Source organism: Cupressus sempervirens, chromosome 11, assembly GCF_028749045.1.
Source record: "Cupressus sempervirens isolate cs-2001-9-10 chromosome 11, ASM2874904v1, whole genome shotgun sequence".
NCBI classification, from domain to species: Eukaryota; Viridiplantae; Streptophyta; class Pinopsida; order Cupressales; family Cupressaceae; genus Cupressus; species Cupressus sempervirens.
Genome location: NC_143128.1, coordinates 601911317 through 601938584, shown reverse-complemented (window position 1 = coordinate 601938584; position 27268 = coordinate 601911317). Strand labels below are relative to the sequence as shown.

At 34.1% G+C, this 27268-nt stretch overlaps 1 protein-coding gene across 1 annotated transcript in view; it reads right to left on the bottom strand.

Moving 5' to 3' along the window:
* Window positions 1-4439: 4439 nt before the first annotated feature.
* LOC149531117 (beta-fructofuranosidase, insoluble isoenzyme 1-like) overlaps window positions 4440-27268 on the bottom strand; it is a 49904-nt gene continuing 27075 nt past the window's right edge. The window contains exons 4-6 of the mRNA XM_089808293.1: window positions 6070-6190; window positions 4777-4862; window positions 4440-4679 (exon numbers count right to left, since the gene is read on the bottom strand). Of these exons, the coding sequence (XP_089664419.1) occupies window positions 4440-4679; window positions 4777-4862; window positions 6070-6190 (447 nt within the window). The remainder of the gene's footprint in view (window positions 4680-4776; window positions 4863-6069; window positions 6191-27268) is intronic.

The window sequence follows — 27268 nt, the reverse complement described above, 5'->3', positions numbered from 1 at the left end:
ATAGCAGGGCTTCTCTAGCTCTCATGTTACACGTGAATAGATCTCTTTCTGCTTCACTACATTCTTCAAGCAATTTTCTTCTCACTCTTTGTCAAGATCTAATAACCCAAATCCATGCACAATAGATGAGTCTTCATCTTTTCCTTCCAAGTATCATAATTGGCCCCATCAAATCTCGAACTATCTTTCTTGAATATATTTTGCGTTGATCTCCCAAAGCTATTAATCCTTATATTCAAGGACCTAAGGCTTTGATACCAATTGTTAGAATACATAGTCCACTAATATAATTGAGTGGGGGTTGAATCATTTATCCAAATATCAACACAAACATTAACCTTAAACAAACTTAACCATGTGAGTAATATAAACTAAAACCATAACAAGACACTCAAACACAATTAATGCTATATATGTTAACCAGGGAAAAACTTGATCAAAAGGAAAACCCCTATGGGGTAGTACCCACAAGATGATGTACTAATATAAATATTCCTTGCTAGAGGATAGACCCTATTAGGAGTATATTACAATGTTTAGTACATATGAGTCCCTATTAGGAGACTTTGAATCCCTGTTAGGAGTTGTGGAAGATAGCTAGACCCACTGCCCAAATAGCTCAAGGTTAAGATCAAAGAACCCACTGTCCATATGATCTATGTATTATTCTTTGCAGAATAATAGAATTGAAATGTACTTCTTCCTCTATCTATCTCCTATCAATTGGAATTCTTTTCCTTTAGATCTTGTAACTAGATCTCATATTACACATCTAATAATCCCTTGGATCGCTTACATGCATTCAACAAGCATTATGTTCCTTGTGTTGCACACTAATACTTTTTATTCCATTTGATCCTATAAATCAAGACTCATTATAAATAAGAAAAACAACTTTCATTTATACCTTATCTTCATAAAAATTCCTTGAGTCGGCCTTGAGGCTTTCCTAATTAATTAAAATAAGAAAATTCATAATTATAATAGCATTGTCAGCTCATTGTCTATACCAAACTTCATATGTGTGAAACCATGCCTTGCTAACATGCTGGCATCATCATATGACTTTTCTCTACCATTGTATGACCATGCATGTGTTCATTTCATCTCAAATGAAAGATAATGATGGATCATCATAACCCTATTTCTCAATGCTCTATTTCTACACTACTTCCCGTAAATTGAGTATAACTTTCATACACCATCAAATAAAACTTAATCCTTTTAATCATGTCATTAGGACAACCTCAAGAACATTTCCTGTAATATAAATCATCTAAAACATCCTTAGATTTTGTGCATCTAAAGATTACTGATTTCTATTCTTCTAGTCATAACAAAATTATTGCTATGTTGACATCAATGACAAATACAGTCATGAATGCAACATATCAATATTCTCCAATTCTCGGGATACTCCCCAATGTAGTATCATCAACATTCATGATAACAAAAACTTCAAATCCTACCCATTATAAGTACATGATATGGGTTTCTCTAGTGGGATATGCTAATTTGAAAGAGTTATTTTGGTTTGCGTGTATGATCTGAAATGGTCCTTTCCACAAAGACTAAAACTTTGAATGCATACCCCTTGGTTCATGTCTCTTATCCCATAGCAATACCAAATCACCTTCCATGAAATTTCTATGCCTTACCCTTTTATCAAATAACTTCTTTACTCTTCCTTGGTGTTCAGTGATTTTATCAACCATTTTTTCCCTTTCTTCTTGCAACTTGGTGAGATACATGATTCTCTTCTCTAATCCATTTTGAAAACGTCTTCTTCAATGACAATCTTTAATTTACATGCAACAAGTTCTAGAGGAAATGGTAGCTTAGCTTCCACTCCATATACCAATTCAAATGCTGAAATGCCTATATCACTTTTAGGTGTAGTCCTATCAGCTCATAAAGTAACATGTATTTTTTGTGCCAACTTTTCTAATTATATAAGACCAATTCCTTTATAATAATAATTAGATTCTTATTATTGGATTTTTCTTGCCCATATCCTTGAGGAAAATAATCAAAATAATGCTCAACTTGTATACCCTTATCAACTTTATAGGAACTCCAAACTTGACCAGCATATGTTCTTTGAGAAATTCACATACAACCTTTGATGAAATCTTCTTCATTGGATTGGTGTTAATCCATTTACTAAAATAGTCTATGGAAGTTAGTATATAAGAATGTCCTTGACTGGAAGGAGGATTGATTGGACCTCTAAATGCCATTGATGAAAATGAGCATCAATCACTACTAGCCTAAGAGGTAAGGCAACTAGTTGAGGTTTACCAGAAAACATCTTGCATTTCTCACAATTAGAAACTCACTTATATGAATCCTTGAACATACTAGGCCAATAATAACAATGCCTCAAAATTTTAAATGCAGTGATAGTAGAAGAGAAGTGTCTACCACATGCCTCATTATGAAAAGATGTTAACAAATTTACCTAGTGCTCTTTACCTACACATCTCAAAAATATTCCATCAATTGCTCTCTTGTTTAGAACATCATCATGATTCACATACTTCAAGGCTTTTGTATTCATATCCCTCCTTTTCTTAGTAGTCAATCCATCATAGCATTCACCATATGTCAAAAATTAAGAAATGTTTGAGAACCAAGGATCCTAAAGACTTACCATAAGAACTTTTGGAATATCTTCTTATTTGGATTGTTGATCTTCTGCCAAAGCTTTACAAAGTGCATTACCTCTTACAAGTTTGGTTGGCTAAATTTCTATATCATACTCTTGAACCTTTGCTATCCAAACTCCTCTATTATTACAACCAACCTCTTGTTGAGTTAAAATGCTTTTTACTGGAGGATTTGGTACATATATCACCAAATGAGATTGCAACACATAAAACCTAAAATTCTTAAGGGCTCTCACCACTACATATGCATGTTTTTACATCTATGAGTATTTAAATTCTTGATTCTTTAGAGGTATGATCATGAAAGCAATTGGAGATTTTACTCCTTTGTTTTCTTGCATCAACATGGTTGACATAGTATGTTCTAGGGCATAACAATATATGATGAATTATTTAGTATAATCAGGATGGACAAGAACAAGGGCACCTTTGATATCTTCAAAATCCTTCTTCCCAATGTTGTTGCATTTGGAATTCTTGTCACCTTTCATCATATCAACTATACATGTGACTGTTTCAAAGAAATTAGGTATAAATATCCTCAAGAAATTTATTTGACCAAAGAAAGATTTCACTCTAGTTTTTCTCAATGATAGGCTTAATTGTTGAATGCCTTTAACTTTATTTGGATCAATCTTCACTCCTTCTTGAGATACAATATGACCAAAAAATTTACCTTATATCACACAAAATACTAATTTCTTTGGACTCAGTGAGACACCATGAGCTCTACATCTTTGCAACACTTTTTCTAGATCTTTAATATGATATTTTACTATCAAATCATCAAGGTATATGAAAATAATTCTATCTTTCAAATCTCCAAAGGCCAAATTCATATCTCATTGAAAGGTTATACATGCATTAATTAAGTCAAAAGGCATTCTATTCTAGGAAAAACTACCCCATGGTATGGTAAATACAGTTTTAAATAGAGCTATTTCATTCACTTGAATCTACTTGTATCCTGAAAAGCCATCTAGCATGGACATCATCTTAGACATTGCAATAGTTTGTAAGAGATGATCCAGATTGGGAAGTGCAAAATTATCTTTGAGAGAGGCCTGATTTAGATTTCTAAAATCTAGACAAAAGCTTATCACTCCATTCTTCTTCCTCACTGGCGCAATGTTAGCAACCCAAGTAGAATGATGAATAGGATATATAATCTTGGCCTATAGCATTTTGTCAATCTCTTTGGAAATTGTTCCTTCAACTATAGGATTATAGTTCTTTTATTTTTTTCTGAATGGTGTTGCTTCTAGTTTAAGAGGGATTTCATGTTTGAACTTCTCACCCATGAAAATTTTAAGATCCTCATAGCTCCAAGAAAATACATCTTGAAATTTATCAAGTAATTTCCTAATTTCTACCCCCTCCTCTATTTTGCAACACTTTCCTATATTTATCATTTTAGGACTAATTTTTGTCCCTATATTGATTCCATCATATTCACCACATGTTTTTTCTTTTAAATCTCTTTCTCTCTTAATGTATGCATCATGCCTATCAAAAATATTTTCTAGAGAAATTAAATGAGGTGGAATCTTGTTAGCTTTCAATTGAATCATATCAAGCTCTTTTTCCTTTTTATCATTTGTCATTAGATCACCACTTGAATTAGTGCTTCCTTCAAAATACAAGCCTTCAAAGGTTTCTTCTCTTTCAATGAACTATTGTATTTATTTGTCACTCTCAAAAACCTGTGAAGATCCTTCATTATCAAGAACATTTGGTTTGAATAGAACTTCTACATTGTATATTTGATCTTTAAAATAAGGATGTGGTAAAAGCAATGATGCAGAAACTAGAAAAGAAGCAACTCTTGAATTGAATTCTCTTAATCCTAATATAATTGAGTGTGCAAAAGCGTTGTGCCCGCGCAGTACGCTTCTCCCATGCCGCACCCCCCTTCGCGTGCACTTCCATCGCTGTTTTCGTGCCTCCCTCACACGCGCATTGCTGATATGTGTCGCGTGCCCATTTCACCCGTGCGTGCGCGCAGTCCCCCTGCGCGCGCATGCACTTTCGGTTGCCGCACATTGCTCATCTGAGTCGTGCATCCATTTCACCTACGTGCATGCATTCCTCCTTCGCACATGCGCACCTTCGCCTGCAGCGCATTTTTGTGAACCCGCAACATGCCGCCTTGCTCCCAAAGCACCATGTGCCCTTGCCAAGCTATTTTTTGACCTTCAGTTTTGTTCGAATAGTCATAAAAGGGGTTTAAAATATATCGTTCAAGTATAAGTTGACGTATATTTAATTCTTTATACTTAAGATATATTTTAATATATGCAACGAATCTTTTGAGATAGGTTTTAGGCCTCCCGGAGATAAGGTAAAGATTCTAAGAAATTTCAGGGCTTCAAAAATCCAGACTTAGCCAAAATTCAGGGCTTCACGATTTTAGACTTAGCCAGATTTTAGGATTCACCTCCTGTTTTGTTTGAATGGCTAGTGTATTTTTGCTATGCATTGTTAACTCTTTGGACTAATGCTTGCTTCTTTTGTAGGTAAAAATTGCATCCTCAACTTGTTGATATCATAACTTTTAACTCGGGCCTCAAAATTCAGAACCACTTACACCGTTGGAAAGAAAAACTGAAAATCTAATTTCAATCCCTAAAATAGGGAGCCTTCGGCTGCCCAATTTTAGGGACCAATGAAAGTTTCAACTTGAAATTTTGAGCAGAAGACCTCCAAAAAGGTCATTTAAAAACACTTAGAAAATTTGTGAAAAATAATGAAAAAGTTGCAAACATTTGATCGTCTTGGATAATCTTCTGGATCACTTGGTTTCTCACCGGGAAGGATTGGACAGGTGGAGAGAAGACAAAGGTCAAAGATACAGAGGTTGGACACATAAATCAAATCAGGGTCTTCATCTTATGCAGCTATTGGAGACAAGATTCAATGCAGGTGCCTTGAGATTTTCGATTGAAGAAGCAAAGAGAGTGTAAGTTTATGAAAGTAATTGGCTATAAAGAGGGTGTGAATCATCAGAAAAGGGCATGGAGCGTATACAAAAAGTGATCTAAAACCTCATTTGAGCAAAACCCAAAAACCATTTTGAAAATTGAGAACTTTGATTTTTTGGTGAATTGAGCTCTGTAGCTCAGCATTTTCATGTAGCTCCGCAATTCAGAGGTGCGCTGACAGTTGACTGCCAGTTCCAAAAATATCACTTTCCATGCATTGGGAGCACATTTTGATGGCAAGTTTAACACTGACACATGCCTAGTGAAGGGGCAACTTCTATTTTTGGTGTCTCCATGCACTTCTACTTCAACTAATGGCTTTCTCCTACTTTCTCTCTCATGCTTTCATTGTTTTTGACATGTAAAGGGCTCATGCATCCAATTAATGAATAAAATATGGATGGAGTCCCTCTAAATACCAGTTAGATTGAGGAGGCGCACATGCAGGTCTGAGGGAGGCACACACACGGCGATGGAAGTGCACGCGAAGGGGGCGCAACGTGGGAGAAGCGCGCTGCGGGCACTACGCTTTTGTGCACGCTGCACTTTGTGCGCGTTTATTAGAGATTTTTTTTCTTTTTTTAATTTAATTTTTTTTTTTTTTTTTTTTTTTTAAATTTTCATTTTTTTTTAATTTTTAACTAGGTTTTTTTTTTTTTCTTTTGTGTTCTTTTCAAAAAAAAATTTTGTGATTTTTTCAATTTTTTGATTTTTTTGTGATTTTTTCAATTTTTGATTTTTTTTGTGATTTTTGGACTTTAAACAAAAATTCTTCTCTTGACTCTCGAATTGTGAGTCCGAGAGTCGAAAAAAGTAGGGGGCCCCATTCCTAGTGAGGAATGGGGCATGTGTTGTGGACACCACAATAGTAGGTCCACACAAATTAGTATGTACAATTTCCAATACATCTTTAGACTGATAGTTTTTGCTTTTAAAGCTAGTCTTTCCCATTTTATCAGTCTGACAATTCTTGCATAGACCAACATCAAGTTTCTTCAAACTAGGAATGCCTCTTACTTTCCTAAATTTGCTTATTTTTACCATTTTATCAAATTTTACATGACATAACCTTTTGTGCCATAACTAACTTTCTTCAACTTGAGCAATGAAACATGAGCAATCGCCAAGATCAAGATAAAACAGGTTACCTTTTGTTTGTTTGCCTGAACCAATCAGTTTTCCTTTGTCATATAGTAGTCTTTCCTTGCCATGCATGAATTCCACCTTGAATCCAACAATGATCAATTTTGCCACATTCAAAAAATTATGCTTTAGTCCTTCAACCCAATAGGCATGGTTAAAAAGATTCAGCCTATCCCTTTTATGCAACAAGGTTCTTTATTTCCAAACTTTACACTACCACCATCATAATCTTCAAAGTGTTCAAACTTTGTTTTATCACCAGTCATATGATGTGAAAATCCACTTTCTATGATCCATGTATCATTTTTTCTCACATGAGAGATAAGTGTCATCTTATCTTCTTCACCATCATCATATTCATCTTTTACAACAATGCAAGCTATTTCATCTTCACGATTATTAGAATCCTTAGCCATAAAACAAGTTTACTTACCATTGTCCTTGAATTATTTGTGACCTTTGAAATCCTTCTTTCCATTGAACTTGTGACTTTGTTTTTCATCCTTATCTTTGTTAGGGCACCTAGTAGCAATATGACCAACTTCTTCACATGAAAAACATATTAAGAGAACTTTACCTTTGTATTTTCCTCTGCCTCTAGAATATTTCCTTGCAAGTAGAGCTTCAACAAATTCAAGATGAATGTCAAAACTTTCCTTTGATTCTTCTTCACTTTCTGATTGAGTGTCCTTTATTTTCTTTCCTTTTTCTTTGAGTGAAAGCTTGGCCTCAAATGCTAATTCAATATTCTTGGAAGCTGGAACATAATTGTCATAATTGTCTAGCTCAAATGCTGTCAATCTTCCCACTAAGGTATCCAAAGTTATCTTTTGATTTGTCTCACACCTTCTTTCTTGAATAGAAGATACCCTAATTGCATAGATAGGAAGTAATGTTCTGAGAACTTTACTTATAACTATTTTTTCCTTGACCTCTCCTCCAAATGCTTTGATTGCACTGACGCTTTGATCCTTTCAACATATTTGGCAATGTTTTCATCTTCTCTCATCCTCACTTGATCAAATTATCCTCTAAGGCTTTCAGCTTTGGCTCTCCTCACATTGTCATCACCACCATAGATATCTTTTAGCTTGTTCCACATTTCAAAGGTAGTCTTGTAGTCCTTGACATCATCAAATTCTTCATAGCTTAGAGTAGATGCTATGTCTATCATCATGGTGTTATGAGTCTTCTTCTTAGTAATGTCATTAACAAATAATGTACTAGAAGGAGTTGTATATTTTGCATCAAGGTATTTCAATCCTAAATCACCAATGGAAGCGAGATGGAGTCTCATAAGTTCCTGCCATGCTAAAAAGTTATCTTTGTTAAGCCTTAAAATTTCTCTCTTGTAAGACATCCTAATCTTTAGCTTAGGTCCTTGAAACCTTTCTTGCAAGCACTTGAAGCTTTGATACCAATTGTTTGAAATATAGATGGAGTAACTGAGAGGGGGGTGAATAAGTTACTACAAAAACAAATCCACACATCCCTTTAGATGTCTGATAAAACTAGTTATTTCTATCACTTGGTAAACATACAAAAATTACTATAACTCGATAAATGTAGTGTATATTACTTATTACTGATCTTAAACATTCATAGTGATTAACTTGCAAGCATAAAAGAAATAAGATGAACACATGAGACACCAAATTTAACATGGAAAATCAATATGAAAAAAAGCACCAAGTAACTAGCTACTAATTTTCACTCTTCTGAAGTGAGCTCTATTAGGAGCCAACCTAGTTAAAAGTTTCAAAACACACTATTAGGTGTGACCTTGTTAGAGGATTTAATCAACCTATAAGGAGTGGCTTTGCTAGAGGTCTTAAAACAATTCAATGGAATTGTCAACTTGTTAGAGGATTTATAAATGGTTGTTAAACCAACTCTGTTAAGTGATTTTGAAATCACTACTACAATGGTAAGAAAGTAACAATGAATGAACTAAATGAGATGCAACTAAATTGCTGATTATAGATCCATGTTCTACTTTTTGCTAGATCCTCTCTGATCAAATATAACTTTGCTACTCCTCAAGAATATCTAACCATCCTTCAAATCTTCTCACACTTTTGTCTTCAAACAATCAATACACTCATATAATCACTCATACACTTTAGAATCTCAACTTGACCTTTCATATATACCATTCAGATTATCAATTCAACCCAATTACAAGTTACAATTACCAATAATCATTACCAAAGTCGACTAGAATCAATACTTAAAATAATTAAACTTTATTTCTCAAATGAACAAAATCTTTCATTAGCCGACCCTATTTGGTAAACATTGATCTTGAAATGATTTCCTATGTTAACCAACAGAAGCTCAGTTAATACTACAAACTTGTGAAATCCTTTGGAGATCGAGTGAACTCGATAAACATTGACTCTGACCATCTTTTCCTTTGTTAACTAGGATAGCTCGATTACCACTACTTTCTACATGGTTCCTTTAATGCCCAAGTGAGCTTGGTAGAGACTATCTATGTAGAGTAATTTCCAAAAATGCTCGGTAGACATAGAAAATCACCTTCCTGACCAACTGAGCTCGGGTAGCACTGTTTGCCAACTAATATGACATTTGTGTAACATCAAAGACAACACACAATTAGACAATTGTATCCAATAGAAGGTATTAAGGAGATCTCTATTCTTAGAGAATATTTGTCACCCAAAGTTGTCATTTTGTAGAGGCAATTGGAGGAATATCTTACAAAAAAGAATTCCTTTGACAAATTTTCCTATACTAACTTGAGCTCAGTTGAAGTGGCATCTTATGCACTTTGCGCACTCGTTAGTATATCAGATATAGTAAAAGGAAAATAGAATAAGGACATGGATAGGATGAAGATTGATTTTGCAGATTGTATATCTAGAATGACAAGTTGATGATCAATAGGCAACAAGTCTTGTGATACAGTTCTTGACACTTTTGTCATTGATGTCAAAGGGGGAGTATTGTGTAGAGAAAATTGTATAGATGTAAATATATATATATATATATACATATACATATATGTATATGTATATGTATATATATATATACATATATATATATACATATGTATATATATATACACATGTATACATATGTACATATATACATATGTATATATATATATATATACATATATGTATATGTATATATATACATATGTATATGTATATATATATATACATATGTATACATGTACATATGTATACATGTGTATATATGTACATATGTATATATATATATGTATATATATATATACATATACATATACATATACATATATATATATACATATATATATATATATATATGTATATGTGTGTGTGTGTGTGTGTGTGTGTGTGTATATATATATATATATATATATAAGAGGGAGCTTATGTATGTATCAATGTATAGGAGTGATAAGGAATGTAATGATCCATTAAAATATGAACAAAATTGTTGCGTTTTGAAGGTAATTTTTGAAGTTACTTTTATGAGTTTTTGTAATGTATGGCATCATTTTGAGACTTAGCCAATTTTTTCCAAATGTTTGCATCAATGCCAAAGGGGGAAATTTTTGAAAATATGATCATATAGATTTCTTGATGGCTACCATTTATGGTAACATACATTTAGCATTTCATTTCTGCATTTAGAGATAGAAATTTGTATAAGTGTTAGACAGTTTGCAACAATATAGAGAACAAATCTTAAGTGTGTGGATGAAACTTTGAGAGTTATCTTATGTGTAGTTAAAGGAATCTTCATGACACTATCATGATGACATGTTCTAGTGTGCAGATGTGCACAAATAGTGTAATGCAAGTTTTGATTAGAATACTAGTGCGGGTATTTAATATAGCAGAACAAAGTATATTAGTAAATAGAGTTGTATGGCTTAAGGAATTATTTTGGTTACAAAATAATTTCTAAGTCATGATGAGCTAACTATGTGGATAATAATCCATAAGTTATTTTATATTATGTCAAGTGTGTGAAGACATGAAAGCCAACTATGTAGCAATTTGTTAATGTGTAAGGTAAGTAGAAATCTTATGTTGTGTAGTAATTGGAGAAGTGAAGTGATATGTGAACTATTGTATGAAAGACCTAAAAGATATGCATGTATTAAGTGATGCAAATTTTGATGTATGATCAAAATAAGTGTGAAGTATAGAAGACATCAATTATTGTATGTATATCTACTCTTGTGAAGAACTGAATTGTATATTTTCATGTTAGGGAAGTGGACTCTTCTTACATACATTATATTTGTTCTATCAACTCCTAATAGGGTTGAAGAAACTCCTAATAGGGTTGAGGGTTCTAAAAAGGCCTAGTCTCCTAATAGGGACTTGAGACACTATATGTACTTCATAGACTCCTAATAGGGTCAATATCCTTAATAGGATCCTATTTTTTAGTGAATCATCTAGTGGGTATCATCCCCACTAGGGTTTTCTCTTGGCCAAGATTTCCCTAGTTAAAAAATAATTGTGTTAAGAGTCATCTATGTGCATGGTTATATTTAGTGTTTGTCATTGTTGGTTCACTTTCATATGAAAGTTATAAATTAATTAACAAATGCATGTTGTGGACTTCGCTCACAACGAAACTAATCAATTTCCCTTGGAAATCCCTCAAAATTTGTACTATATGCATTAAACTTTTTGTTTCTAGATGCTTATGCTCAAGTTTCAAAACACCATCCACACACAACTCATTGTATGCTTGGTTCATTTCTAGGTTTCCCAATTTTTGAATTGAATAGTGATAAAATGATAAAATGTTGTAGATTAATTGTACCTTTGGAGGAATTTGTGATTGTACATTAGTAGGGTCAAGTGCTTCTACAACTATTGGACTCAACCTAAATGTAGGATCCTTACAATCAACTCCTTGAATCAACATATCCAAACCATTTTTTTCCTTATTTCTAGAAGATGTCAATCACGTGGTTAAACTTTGAACATAGAAGTAAACTTCAACAATTACTACTTCAAATTTCTTGAGGGCTCTGAAATTTCTTTTCTCTCTCTACTCTGTAAATTTGTGGTGAAATGATTTGATCAATTTCATCTTTCTAACAAAATGTTATCTTTATGATCACCATTAATGCTTCATACAAATTCTTTCTTGATGACAAGTTGTCCTCCACATGCTTTATTCTTCAATGCTTGGAAGACACCTTCAACTTGGTAAGGTCTCTTGACTTAGTAATAGCTACCAACTTAGAGAGAACTTTGAACTAAGTAAAGTTACTTTCACTTGATCTAAACTTGATACTTGGTAGAGTCACCAACTCGGCATCTGCATCCAAAACTTGGTAAGTTTATGCATCGTGACCTTGCTCAGTAAGGTCTTGTGACATGACTTTTCTCGATAAGATATTCAGCTTCTATCTTCACTCAGTGATCCTTGCACATCTTGAATGTTGATGTGGATCTTCTACTCATTGATTGTAATTGATGTTAGATGTTCTCTATGAATCACAGTTCTAGTAATCTCCATATAGAACTAGGTTGAAATGATTGAGTCACCCAACTCATTGACTTGGGTGTCAACATTTTCATCACTTTGATTTGAATCCTTAGGAGATTTCCTTACCCATTGCTTCCTCATCTAACTTCTAATATTGTCAACCTTACCTTTATTTTCATCTTATACTCTTCCTTGGTTCATACAATTTTTGGAAAGATGTCCAAGTTATGTACATACAAAACATCTCTTTGTAGTATCTCTCTTCATTTTGTGATGTTTTATGCAATTTTCTCCAATGTGCCCAAACTCACCACAATAGTGACATCTACACTATGTATTGTAATCCCAACCATATATAGGTTTGAAATTTTTTTATGTTGGGTTCCATTTCTTAGTCTTGCACTCTAAAGATTTGTGTCCTTTTTGTTGCAATTGTGACACTTCCCTTCAAACTTGGGTTTCTCTATGCATTGACTTGCTCTATGTTCTTGCTTGTTGCAACTATAACACTTTCCACTAAACTTTGATTTTCCATTGCTTTATCTAGCTTATTCATACTTTCTTGTGAATTCATTATCCTCTCATTGGTCTACTTCTCCATGTTGAGATCATTCTTTAATCTTTCATTTTATGTTCTCAAGTTGATAGGCTCTTTATTTGTATCATTGAGTTGATCAATCAAATCTGTTTGTTGAAGACATAGTTGATTAATTTCATTGTCTTTTTCTTCTATTTCTTCTTTGACTTTGTCCTTTTGTTCCATGACTTCATATAATCTGATTGATTGAATTTCTTATTCTCTTTTCAAGTTTCTAACTTCTTCATGAAGATTAAGATTCTTTTCAAGTAGATCTATAATTATTGTAGCAGCTTCATCTAAAGAAGTCTTCAATTCTTTCTTCAGTGTAGAGATTTTCATTCATCTATGTTGCAAGATCTTTTCTTCTTTTCAAGGATTAAGAGAGCTTCTCCTTTAGTTTCTTGAGTTAATCCATGGCCATTGCAGATCCAATTTTTTATTTTCAATAGCTTTCTCTAGTCTATAGACTTCCATTGTCTTTGATCTTTTCTCAAGCTGATAAATCTTTGATGTGAGAACCAATGCTCTTATGCTAATTGTTGGAAATGTAGTATAGATTAGGTGACTGAGAGGTGGGTGAACCAAGAACCAATAAAACTTATACTTAATTCACCAATTAAACATTCACCATGTAATCTAATCTAATTGCATGCATGAAAGATTGAAAGCAATAAAACATTCACAACATTTTGACACAATATTTGGTAACTCAAAAACCTTCGAAATAGAAAGTAAAACTAGGTTCGGGATGATACCCACAAGCTTTATTATTATAGTATAAAGTTATCCTATTAAAGCTTATAATTGACCACTTTTGGTGATGTTCCCTATTAGGAGCAATAATGACTATTTTTTGATTAAGGAAAATAGGTTTTAAGGGGGCCTTGAAACCCATACATAAAAAAGAATAGGAAAAAAAGGGATGCTTAGAATAATAGTTTTAATTAAAAGAAACAACTAAAACAACTAACACAAATAAAATGAAGAAACCTAAAAAAACCAAGGGGGAAGAATAGAAAAACTAGGGCTAGCAAAAAAATCTAGGAAGGTCGCTCAAGTGATTTCTCTGAGAATTTTGTGACATTGATTTCTAGCTCTGACAATCTACCAACTACCTCCTTCATGTCTAAGAGATCCTTGTTAGGTTCCAGGACATCCTTCCTCCTCATGCTAGATCTAGTATGCTTCCTTGAAGTATCATTAGTTGTCCTATCCTTGGCACTGTGAGGAGTAGGGTCCTCCTACTTGTTGGCACTATGTTCCTCTACTTTTTTAATGAGTAGATTAATATTCTCATTAGCCTCTTTGAGAATAATATATCTCCATTCAACTATAATATGCATTGAGCTCACCATCATTTGGACCCTGTTCTTCACATCCTCCACTCTATGGTCAATGTTATTTTCATTCTCTGTTATCCTATTCTTTAGGCTATAGTTCTCCCTCTCTAGGCTACTCACTCTATGTTTGAGCTCTTGGATTTCATGAAAAATCCATTTGGTGGTGTGGACACTGTCCACTACACTATTTTTGGCATTGTTGAGGACATCTATCTAAGGATTTTGCTTAGTGTTATTGCTAAAGATCACCAAGGCGAGGTCTATCAAATCTTCCATTGGGATTTTTCCCTCTTCATTCTCTTTAACCAAAGTTCTGATCAATTCTCTATTAATCCCCATTTTAGTAGAAACAATGTCAAAATTTCTCCACACCATATTCCTATCCTTGCCCATAGTCAAGCACTTATATTTGATGGATCTATATTCATCATAGTCTTGCTCTTACTCCTCCCCTTTACTCTGGTTAAAAACACCTTTAGCCCAACCTTCCCCATCCCCTAATTTTCCTCCTTGGAATTAGAGACTTTCCCTCTTTTTCAGCCTTTGGAAGTCATGACTTCCTCCTCTTTACTAGTCAACATTTTGATGGTGATGTTTCTATTGCCCCTCTTCCTCTCTATGCCCTTACCTTCTCTAAGAAAAGTCTCATAACTATCATCCTTGGTGTTCATGCCCTTGACCCTTTTTTAATAGTTTTTTTTCGAGGATGTATCAAATTCTTGTTTAGGTTTGGTAAGAGATTTTTTCTCCTTCCTTTCCTTTTTAATGGTTCCTTTACCAGAGCTATGCTATGGAGACATCCTCCTCTAATTCTATGTGCATCTCAAGGTTGTCCTTAGTATCAAAAGGCATATAGTCCTCCCCCAACTCTTCCAAGTCTCCTCTGCCCTTCATACCCTCCTTCCTATTCTTAATTTGTTTCCCCATAGACCTAGCCATAAAGAATTCATAGATTAACAATAAAAGACCTTCATGGAGGGCCAAGTTTCTAGAATGCTTCTCCTTATAATCATTAATACTCACATTCATAGAAGAGTATAGGTAGAAATGAATAGAAATCTTCACCCCATACCTAAAATGGTTGAGAAGCACGAAATGATGGGTGCAAAGGTAATCAAATTTGGTGTCGAGGGAGATATACTTGATAATAACCCACAACACAAACCTCCATAGTGGCTTGATGGAGCTCAAAAAATAGTAAGTATCCTTCTTCACCAATGCCTTCTTCTCCTCTAAATCCTTGGTGAATTCAACCAACACCTACCCTAGAATCTTTTGATCTCTATAGAATTTCTTCCCCATAATGGGAATGTCAGTCATAGTGGAAATAACATCCTTCATCATCGTGAAATTCACCTCATCAATTTTGATGATTCCCTCATTCCAAATCTTTACCATAGTCCTAGTAATGGAGGGTTTCCATCCATGGAGCCATTCTATGAAATTTGAAATTTCTCCTTTTTTCAAATGCTCCACACCTTGGAGTGTTTGTGCCAATTCTAATCTTCTTCCTTCCTCCACCATGTTATCTTCCTCTATGCAAACTTTATTTTCTATATTGATGCCCTTTGAAGCTAGAATGTCTTTGGCCCTCCTCATTTTCTTGAAACTTCCTTTCACCTTGTGAACTTTTTGCCCAAAATTGATCCTTGAAGTAAGTTGATGGATATTGTTGGTGTGAGAAGAACAAATGATGTCATACTTTCCCATCACATTTCTACACATCCCCATAACTCATAAACAATCATAATAAATCTACACATCATATTTCTAACCATTCCTTGTAACTCATAAACAATCATAATGGACTTTTTATGGTTCCCAATCTATCTGAGATCTTTTCCCTTTCAATCAACTCATTAATATTTGATAGGAAATTATACCCATCCATCCACTTAGCCACTTCATTACACTCGATTGCCTAGTTAGCCAACTTGTCTGCCACTTGATTGGCTTCCTGATATTTGTGAGCCACATAGGGTTTTTTGAATGACTTGAGGTGTTGAATTCATTCTTCTATGATATTCACTCTCATCTATGTTGGCTTGTTCTTCTCATTAAGGAAATCTATAATATTTTTAAAATCTCCTTCTAGCCATAAAATTTAACTCCCATTTCTCTAGTTGGTTTTATTATTTGATGAGCTGCAATCCTCTCTGCATAATGATTAGTTTGAATTCCTAGGGGGAAGATTCCACAAAAATTCCTTTACCAAATGCATTTTTTATTATGCCACCCACCCATAGCTTTCCCGGGTTTCATTTGGACAACCCATCAAAATTAGCTTTATGCCAACCCTCAGGTGGAAGAGTCCATCTATAATCTTTCCTCTTGTTATTTTCCCTTCCCTTTATGTAGATATAGGGGATAGGTCCTTTGATTTTGGTGTATTTTTTGATCAAGTCATTAAGGCATTTGTGGGAAACAATATTTTTTTAATTTTCCTTCTCCTTAAATTTTTTGTTTTTTTGCTCTTTCCAAACCCCCCCAACACACATGGGTTAAGGTTTGATTCCACAAAACCATGGTATCACTCCTAAACAACCCATCATTGTTCAAAAATTCCCAAAATGTTGGAAGGAAAGCACCAGGTCATGTTGAAAAAAGATGGGAAAAGAGACCAGATAGATCTGATGTAATGGGACTCAAATTTGCATTCCCCATTTTGAGTACCATTCCAAAATTTTGATTCACTTTGAGCCTTATAAATACATTTTCTTGCTTGTGTACCCGACTCTCATTTTAAATCCTAAGAGGTGTTTTATGTTTCTAACACATTGCATTCAGCATATCTATGCATTCTATAATGATAAATTGACATTCTAAATCATTCTATCAAGTTCCATATTGAGCAGTGTTCATTTTTGCATTTTTGCATGTGTCAAACAATGATAGGAGGCCTAGTTTGCATTCAAAAAGCTCTCACTTGGTTATGTTTCATTACTCACCACTTTGGAATTATTTATTATGCATATCATGAACCTAAAATTCAATTTTTGAGTTATTTTGATATGCTTTGACTAGGTTTTGAATTCTCCAAAGTTGGTTACTTATCTCTGTCATGTTGATGCAAATTGCCCTAAATTTTGGGAGGCCTTGTTTAACTAATTATAACTTTGACCTAGTTGACCATAATAAGAAAAATCCTTTTGTATTATATTCTAGAGCTCACACACTTGCTACACTCTAGTTTTGAGCCTATGAAAAATCTATTTGATCAATTTACAAATGCGATTCTAAATGTAATTTATAACTTTTACTAGTGTCATAAAATGTAGATTGTTCGGTTCCCCTATTTGGGATGTTATAACTCTTAATCTATAATAGATGAGATCAAATGGTTTGTACCACTATTATCTACTCCAAAAATGATTCAAGTGTACCAGTTTGTAAACCTTGATGAATCCATCTACACACTTTCTCATGGCCATTCCATTTGCAAAAAACACTTTTATACTAATGTTTCCAGTCCTGCAATTCTGAGTACCTCACTTCGAGCACTCACTAATTGTGTCCCATTATTTTTCATGAGCTCAAATCATAGAATTACATTCTCCTCATGGAAATGAACTAATTCCCCAATTTTCAAGCCTTCAAGTATTTGTTTGCTCAGTTTTCAAAGCTAAAACCAAATGTGTTTTATGGTTTTTTAACATGTTTATTTGTAGGCAGTTTTAACTGGGCAATTTTAAATGTCAATATCTTTTGACTAAGTGGTTGTCATGTGACAAGATCTACCAAGGTTCAAGATTGTAGAATAAAGAACCAACATGTCAGCTTTCAAAGCCTAGTTATTTGTTTGGATCAATTTTTAAAGCCAGCTGACAGGCCCTATTAGTAGAAAATCACAGTTTGTAGATAAGATGTAAAATGAGTTTTATTGATCATTTAGTGTTCAAAATTAATTCTAGTTAGTATTAGGTGTTCTATGGATCAGTTTGCATTGTCAATTGTTCAAAAATAAATTTTTTTTATCTAAGCCTAGTTTGGGGCCCAACTAATTCCATTAGATTAACAATGACTATAAATGCTATGAAATGATTAATGGATAAATTATCCTTATTGTAATGAGCATGTCATGGAGTTCTTGATCATTTTATTGAGCTAGCTTTCCACTCAAAAATTATTTGAGGGCTCTTGTGGAAGATATCTCTATTGTGACTAATTGCTACTTGAGTGCACTTTATAGATCTTTTTGAATATGATGTCTTGTGAGGAATGCTTGTCACCCACGATTGGAGCAGCATAAACATGGCAGGGATGTGGAAGCCAGTGGTCCATGTCAAGATTGTATGCCTTTGAAAAGAGAAGAGAAGAGTAGGAATGGAATTCCACAATAAAGAGACGCTTCATAATATATGATGAAGAGGCTTTCCACATGAATTAGAGGAAGCCAACCAGTGTCCATGTAAGTATTAAAATCGAGCATCCACATGATAAGAAAGGGCTCCATCCACGTTGAAGACATGTTGCAAGGAACTATAATTTTTATAGTAGCAATTGTAGGATACCCACCATCCATGAATAAAGATAGCTCTGTGGCATTAATAAAAGGAGAAGGGACTATATGTTAGAAGGATTTGAGCACCCACCTACATGAAAGAAGGAATAAATTACAAAGCCCTATGCAAGGAATTAGTAGGGGATTGTTCAGACTCCATGCCATGTAGATGAATGGTTTTCCATGGCTATAAGAGAAAAAAAAATTTACCATAACAAAGACAAAGGGGTAGCATTGTAAAAGATAGAGTTCCACCCATGTCAGAGTTTCCACTTACAAGGAGATAAAGGGGGAATGGAAATGTTGTTGGTAGGAGAAGAAGGATAGATTATGTTGTAATGGGAGTAGAATAAGGTTGGTGCAATATTTGAACAAACCCATGGTAGATTGCAAATGAATAACAAGGAAATTTGGGTTGTACTTGGCATCAAGTTGCAGAGCTCCACCTACATCCATGCACAAGGGAGAGCATTCACAAAAGAGGGAAATCATCCCCACAACATTGTAGATGAAGAGCAATCATGACAAGGGGACCAAATCACATTGTCCCATATTTCTTGTGGGTTGGGATTTTTGTTTTTTAAATACCAATGCACATATAATCAAAGTGTCTAAAGCTTCTTGCTTTATGACACAAAACACAAGAGTTGCATGAAGGGGCCTACCATGGCTAGGCTGGTGGGAGAGTCAACAAGTTTTGACCTTTAATGACCAAAGAGGAAATGCCACATGGAGTTTCATTATAAGGTTAGGACAGTAAAGCCAAAGATGTAAGATGGTAAGCTGAAGTTGTGAGATCGTGAGGCAATTTTAAAGGAGGTAAGACAATATAGTTATGGCATATGATCAGGGAAGTTGAAATTTTGAGTGGAGATATTATGATAAGCCAATACTATGTCATCAGATCATAGAATGATTTTCAATGTGTTGAGAAGCTATGATGGATGAAAGATTAAAGAATTAATAATGTCATAAGGTCAGAGGGAGATTTTAATGGGACTGCGATGTTATGATTTCATCATAATATCGTAGGTGCATAAATTTCAAGTATCTTGTATATTTCAAATGAGGAAGATGGATGTGGGACCTGCCTGAATGGTGATGGCCAAATTTGAATCTGACAAGTGGCATCGATGGATTGGCGGAATGGGAAAATGAGTGAAAAATTATAATATTAGAAGTATTCAATGCATAGAAATTCAAAAGTTGAAAGTTTTAAATATTTGAATGATATTATATAGTTCATTTAATATTTCATTTTAATGACTATTCATATCCTAGGCTTGGAATTTCAAATGGATGGTAGAGGCATTTTTATCCGAAATGTACAGTGTAATATATTGACAGAACCAAGAAGAGATGAATTTTCCATTTTTGTAGTCCATTTTTACGCAGGTATTCACCAAAAGTAGCTACAAGAGGATTTTTAATTTTGGGGCATCCTTAGTGCAAAGGCAGATTTGATGTTTTCAAATGAAGTGAGTAGGATTAGATCAAATTTTGATGTGATCAAGTGCCCTGTGTAGCTGTAAAAGTAAAATTGAATGTTTTGGAGGCAGTTGGAAGCAATGAAGTTTTTGCTAATAGTACAGTTGAATTTCACATCAAAATCAAAAGTGACAAACCAAGATTAGATTTGAAGATCTAATACATTCTATGATGTGCATCTGATATTTCTTCAAAGGATATTTTGTAGATTGTTTTAAGGAGTTATATCAGATTTTTTTTTACAACAATTAATGATTTTTGATTGCTGGCAAATCAAGAAGATCAGTTTCAAGAACAATTAGGATAAAGATAATTTCAGCATGGTAGATATCATAATCAGATGGAAATTCTAGAAATTTCTTCTCCTCTAGAAATTCTTCTTCTCTGCTCATTATAGGAGTTCTGGTTTTGGGCATTTTTCATTGTTGTGTGACCACTCTATTGGTTCCAGTCTGGTTGGAAATTTTCCTAAATACTATGATACCATCCTAAGTATTCCTATGTTATGAATAGTAGTAGTGTATTTCTCTTGAAGCATTTTATACTACATAGTCATTCCTTGGTGTTATTTTCTATGTTTTGACATACAAATGATATATTGGTTTCAATGAGATTCATACAAAAGCTTCATTTTTCCTAGTTTCATTTCGACTCTCATCTCCTTCCTCTGTTATCTGTAATTTTTTGTGTTTAACAACTAAGAGCTTAAAGTCAATTATAACCCCTTAAGGTTATATGTTTGGATAGATTTGCTATTGGAACAAAAATCCAAGTAAAAGCTTGTTTACATTGATAGGTAAATCCAAATTGAGATCACAAGAGGGCTTCAACTAAGCATATACATGCATATCTCAGGCCTTTGTCATGTTTGACCCCATCTTTGATGCTCAGGACCCCTAAAAAATAAAAAAGAGAAAGGATTTGTACAAAGTCTCAAATGGTGTTGTAATAGGTAAGAGATAAATAAAACATGTTAATAACCCAAAATTGTTGATAATTCCCATAAAACTTTTTAAAAAATATGTACTCATTTGTAAATGTCACTGTTTAATATGTATATAGAAAAAATGCATACCATAACCTTAGATGCATGTCCTATATTCATAGAAGGCAACACCATTGATGAGGTAGCTTTGACAATTTCCTAGATGAAAAATCATAAAATGTTATGACATTGTGATAAAATTTAATAGAAGGAAAATATGAAATTTTACCTTTTCCCTTTTCTAATCATTACCAATGTTAGGGGCATTCATCAACTTTGTGAAACTTAATTGTTTCTGCATATATTTAAAAAAAATTCAACACATATTCATCAATATTGAGTACATGTATATAAATTCATTCATAATTAATTTCAAAATATAAACATGTCTTGTATTTAATACCCTTTTGTGTTTGGGTGTTCTTTCTGATTTCATTCCCTTTTCTTCCAATCTAGAGCTACGTGGAGTATCCGAAAGAAAAATATATAAAATAAGAGGACTCAATAAGATACATCATGAATTCAATTTGAATTGTAAACTTCATAGATGTGCAAGATGTGATATCACATAGCTATCAAGACCAAAGTCAATGGCCAAAAGTATGCCATCATCAACTTAAGAAATTTTAGCACCCAACAAGCCCTATAAAATAGTAAAGATTATTATTATAAATATGAGATAATGTTGTAAATAGAAAGAAGTCACAAGAACAACATGAAGATCATAGGAGGGGAAAAAGAAAAAAGGACATGAAGGATGATATTTGAAGGAGAGTTGAAAATAGGAAAAATTGGGGCTCAAAAAGGTTACAAGGTCTAAATCGAAACTAAAGAGATTGGGTTACAAAAGAGATATAAAAATGAACTTATGGCACCTTGTCAAGAAATAAAAGTGTAGATTCATGACTTGCACATTCTTTCAAGATCCCATAGCTATGGTTTGGAGGTTGATAGGTTCTTTGATGGGGATGGGTATATGGAGGATGGACTCATGAGGTTCATTAGATGGGGTTTGGGTAATGGTAGGAGTAGTAGATGTGGATGGGAGTTGGATGGATTTGATGAATGGGAGGGTTTAAATGATGGTAGGAGATGGAAGGGGATTTATAAGAGGAATTTTAATAATGGTAGGAAATGGAGGAGGATCTATACGTGGGGTGGATGAAAGAGGGATGAAAGTTATGGGAGATAGAAGAGGAATGAAGGGTGTGAGAGATGGAAAGGTCTCAGCACTAGAAACTTCACATGGCATAATTAGATGGCATGAATCATCATCTTAACATGGACATGGATATTCTATTTTCTTCCTTGTGAAAATTTCTTAAAGATTGGGTGTTTCTTGTAAACTAATTAAGAAACAACATTTACAAAACTTTATATTGTTAGTGTCATAGCAATTAAGAAATGATATTTGAAGCCAATGTATTTTTATACTTTTACAAATATTTTAAAATCTTTACTTGTGGTGTTCTTGCTCCTAGCTTTGCACCTCTTGCAAAATGAGCATTCTATGGTGTTCCCATATTGCTTGTTGCACCCTGCATTGAATATTGTTCACCTATCAATCTAGAGTGTTCTATAAATAAATAATATTTTTACTTTTATGATATTTAGGTGATTAAATAATAACATGTCAAAAATCAAACAAAAAAACCTGTGTCTCTTCTCCACCAAAGACCATCATTATCAAATAATCTATGAGCATCAAATCCCCACCTCCAAATGCATAATAGGTCTTCTTAAAATGTACACATGGATGAGATGAAAATCATCCCAAGTCACCTCATGATTTACCCCATCACAAATGCACTAGAAACTAAAAAAAAATTGATGTTTGGGCTTTAAAGACTTTAATGATGTAATGATGATGATGTAGGTGGCACAAGAAGGGATGACACTAGTGGTGCAAGTGATGAAGATGGAGATGTCATAGGATGTGATGACCTTAAAGGTTCATCTGATGATGGTCAAGGTGTTGTAGGTGAAGTAATACTACCTAACTATGAGCTATTCTAAATGATGTTATTTGTCAATGATGTAGCTAAATGAAGAGTCTATAAATCAATAAACGTTGTTATAATTTTTGGGACCACAACATAAGACATAGTTTTTTGTGATCTACATCTCCTCTCCTATTATGGTACCACCCTACAGATCCCAAGTCTATCCCACATAGAGCCTCTCCCAGTATCCTAGAACTCATGGATGTCAAAGTATTTTGGCTTCTCACTAAGGATGAACTCATAGTATAGATTTCTCAAAATATATAGTGACCTCATAATAATTACATGGTAATAGGACAATTACCATATATCACCTATCCCAAAAACATGATCTCATCTTATCATGAGTGTGCCAATGAATAGGATTTTTTTTAGTTGTGTCTAATAAGGAGTTTCCAAAATTAGGATTAGTAAAAAGAGTACATATAATACATTTATTTATATCGTTATCTTTCATTTTTTGATATGATATGTTAAAATATTTAGAATAACTAAGAGGGGGGTTGAATAAGTTATCCAAGGTGTATACATGTCCCATTTGAACAAAAAACACATATAAAACTTCAGATGTTAACATTCCATAGCTCTGTCTCTATAGTCAACTTTCTATAACATCAACTAGAAGTTCACTGTCCTCAACATAATAGACTTGTAGAACATTAAAATTAATAGTAAATCAAAATAAATAACTATTGACCTTATGGTCAAACCATTTTATATTAGTGACTTAACACTTAGTCAATTGGTTTCATTGTTACTGAGCTTTACAATTACTACTGAGCTTACCATACTTCTAATAGTGTTAACCAAGTGTTTCAATTTCTACTAAGATAATCACTTAGACTATAGTTCATGATGAGATTAATAGTACTTACCAAGCATCTAAGATAGAGTATAGTGTTAACTAAGCTCTGTAGTGTCTATCAAGCTCAAAGTGTTAACAAAGTGAATTTAGTGTTGATCGAGCCATGTAGTGTCAACTAAGTAATTTAATAGCTACCAAGTTTCTTAGTATTCCCTGAGTCATATAGTGCTAACCAAGTTCTTACTACTTGAAGTGATTAGTATGGACCAAGATTCAACATCAATCGAGTGTCAAAGTTTTCCAAGTGTTGACAGTGTTTTTCGAGCATCAGAACATCATCAAGTTGTCTTCAAAACCTGAGTTGCAATAGTGGGTCAACTTAGTGAATTATGATAAATTTGGCATTATAGTTGACTCTAGAAGGTAATTAGGAAGACTAGTATATATGTAATATATTATATCATATCCAAAGTAAGTATGTGAATGATTAAGAAATAGATAAGTGCAAATTAAAGAAGGCTACAAGCAATATAAGGAAAATAAAAGACTTATCTATCATAGTCAAGTGATTATTTTTATTCAAAGGAATATCATTTAGAAAACTAAGGTAAAAATTAGAGATCAACCTCTAATTCATCCTAATAGGCACATTAGTCAAATTCTTTAACAAGGTAGACTTAATAGTCTCATTCCAAATCTCCTAACGGAGTGCACACTTCATTGTATGTTGTAAATCCTTTCACAAGGTGGATCTAATAGTCCTTATTACTCTAAAAAATAATAGGGAAAAGATGTGGAGCACACAGAGTGGAGGGAGGAGGGAATTTCTTGAATGGGATTTAGAGAAAGAATATTGCAAAGTTGGAGAAGGGAAACTAGTGTGCACACCTCAAGCAAGACAAGGTTGAGGGTAAGGGGGATGCAATAGAAGATGGGGACCCATGTGCCCTTTTAGCCACATCTAGGAGAAAAGGTTATCTCTACTCCTAAAACAACTACACCAGGAGGAGGGGCCCCAAGAGCATAAGGGTGATGGACTAGTTTGTTTGGAGTCAAACCATCAAGTAAATCCTCCTTCCCTAAGATCACTGATAACTTTGATTAGGAAAATGGGATTTTCACCTTAGAAATTCTTATAGAGATTATAGATCATAAAATTTTGTGCATGGTTGCCACCCTAGTGGGTAAGTTCATTAGCCCCTAACCAAATATTGATTTGGTGCAAATCTTTGTAAGAAACAAGTGGGAATTGAAAGGTTAGGTTGAAGTAATGGCTATAGCAAAAGGCTTTATGTCTTTTGAGTTCTCCTACCTTGAAGACTACTCTAGGATACTTTGTGTGGCCAATTGGTCGATGGAGAAGTCTACTCTGATACTATAAAAGTGGACATCAAACCTTCATCTCAACAATGATTTCCTAACCAAAGCCCTAGTTTGAATTAGACTGCTAGAGCTTTCCTTAGAATATCGGCATGAAGATGTTTTTGATGGCATGACCAACCCTTTTTGGGAACTGCTCTCTATTAATCCTATCACTGTAGCCAAAAAAAGACTCATGTATACTAGAATATGTGTTGGAGTGGTTGAGGGCTAGGATATGCCTCAAGTGATCATGTCGCAATCATGTCTAGGTAGACATGTGGAGTAGATTGATTATGAGAATGTTACTTTTGCATGTTTCCATTACAAAAAGGCAAGACATAAAGTTAAGGCTTGCCCTATTTTTAGAGAGAAGGAAATAGTCTATAAAGCTCAAAATAAACAAGTAAAGAGAAAGGATAACCAACACAAATCCTTGAACCAAGTAGAAGCAACCGGAAAGGTATGAAAGGAGAAATCAATAGAAGGAAAGATCATAGGGAGGGAAGTTCTTGAAGAAAGAGATAAGATGGAGTCCATAATGGAACTTAACACTTCACAAGGAAACAAAGAGTATAAGGAGGAGGCATAGTTCAAGGTTTTAGATAGTAATATGGTCTTGATAGATGTTGAGACTAGTCCCAAAATCATCACTCAAGTGGGAGGAGTGGATAAAGTTGTTGGTAATATAGAGGGCATAATCATAGGGGAGTACATCAATGAGGAGACCACACTGATTGAAACTTTTGAGCCATCTAGTGTTCCTAACTCTTAAGATGGGAATCTTGAGGAGGTGCTTAGGCAACCCTTTTCACAAGAATCCAACTCTAGAACAAGCAAAGGGATTTACCCTTCATTGGTCAACTGATTCCTTGAGAAGGTTTTGGCCACTACTCCTAGCCACCTCTTCTAGATGGAGGTTCTCTTTGATAGCTACAAGGAAGCTAATGAAGGACCATGGACATTAGTCAAGAATAAGAAAAAGAAAAATAATAGGGACCCTTCACTAGTCTTGCCTACAAAAATGAGGAGCAGGGTAAAAGTTGACACTAGAAGCAAATCTAGTACTTAGGCAAGAAGAACAAGAACCAAATCAGAAAGGAAGAAACAAGGAACAATATTCTGGATCAGACCCAAAGAACCATCTAGGAAACATGCAACCAATATAAAGCATGAAGATTATCTCCTTGAACATTTGTGGACTCAATGGAATCCACAAATAGGAAATTTTTAGGAATATGATTAGAGATCATAGGCTAGATTTCCTTTTGATATAGGAAACTAAAATGAAGAATAAGAAAATTGAAAAGACTTTTTTTACTAAAGGAAGGAAGGACATGGCTACTGACTTAGAAGGGGCTTTTGGTGGCATGTTAATAATCTAAAAGGGAACCTTTGAAGCTAACATCTTCTTTGATGAAGGTAATATTTTTCTCATACACTTATTTAATCCTAAGGCTTAGGTTAGCTAGTTTTTGATGAACATCTATGCCCCTAATACTAAGAATAGTAAAAGAATTTATTGGAAGAAAATTTATGATTTAGTGACCCAGATGGGTGAACCAAAGGGCATTGTTATGGGGGATTTTAATTGCCCTCTCTTGGCTTTGGAGAAATTAGGAGGGCTCTTGCCTAATATGGACAATAGGCAACATTTGGCTAACATGATTAGGGACCTGGCCCTTCTTGATGTTGATCTTGGGGGAGGTAAATTCGCTTGGTCCAATAGGAGAATTGGCTTGGAATGCATCCAAGTGAGATTGGATAGGGCCCTCATTACTTTGGACTGGATGAATCATTTTAATTGCCAACTCTCATCTATGGTGCACCTTGGATTTGATCATTCCCTGATTTCTCTTACCCTATATATTGTAAATAGAAAGAAGGCCTTCCCCTTTAGATTTGAGAAGATGTGGTCTATGCACCCTAGCCTGTTTGAAAA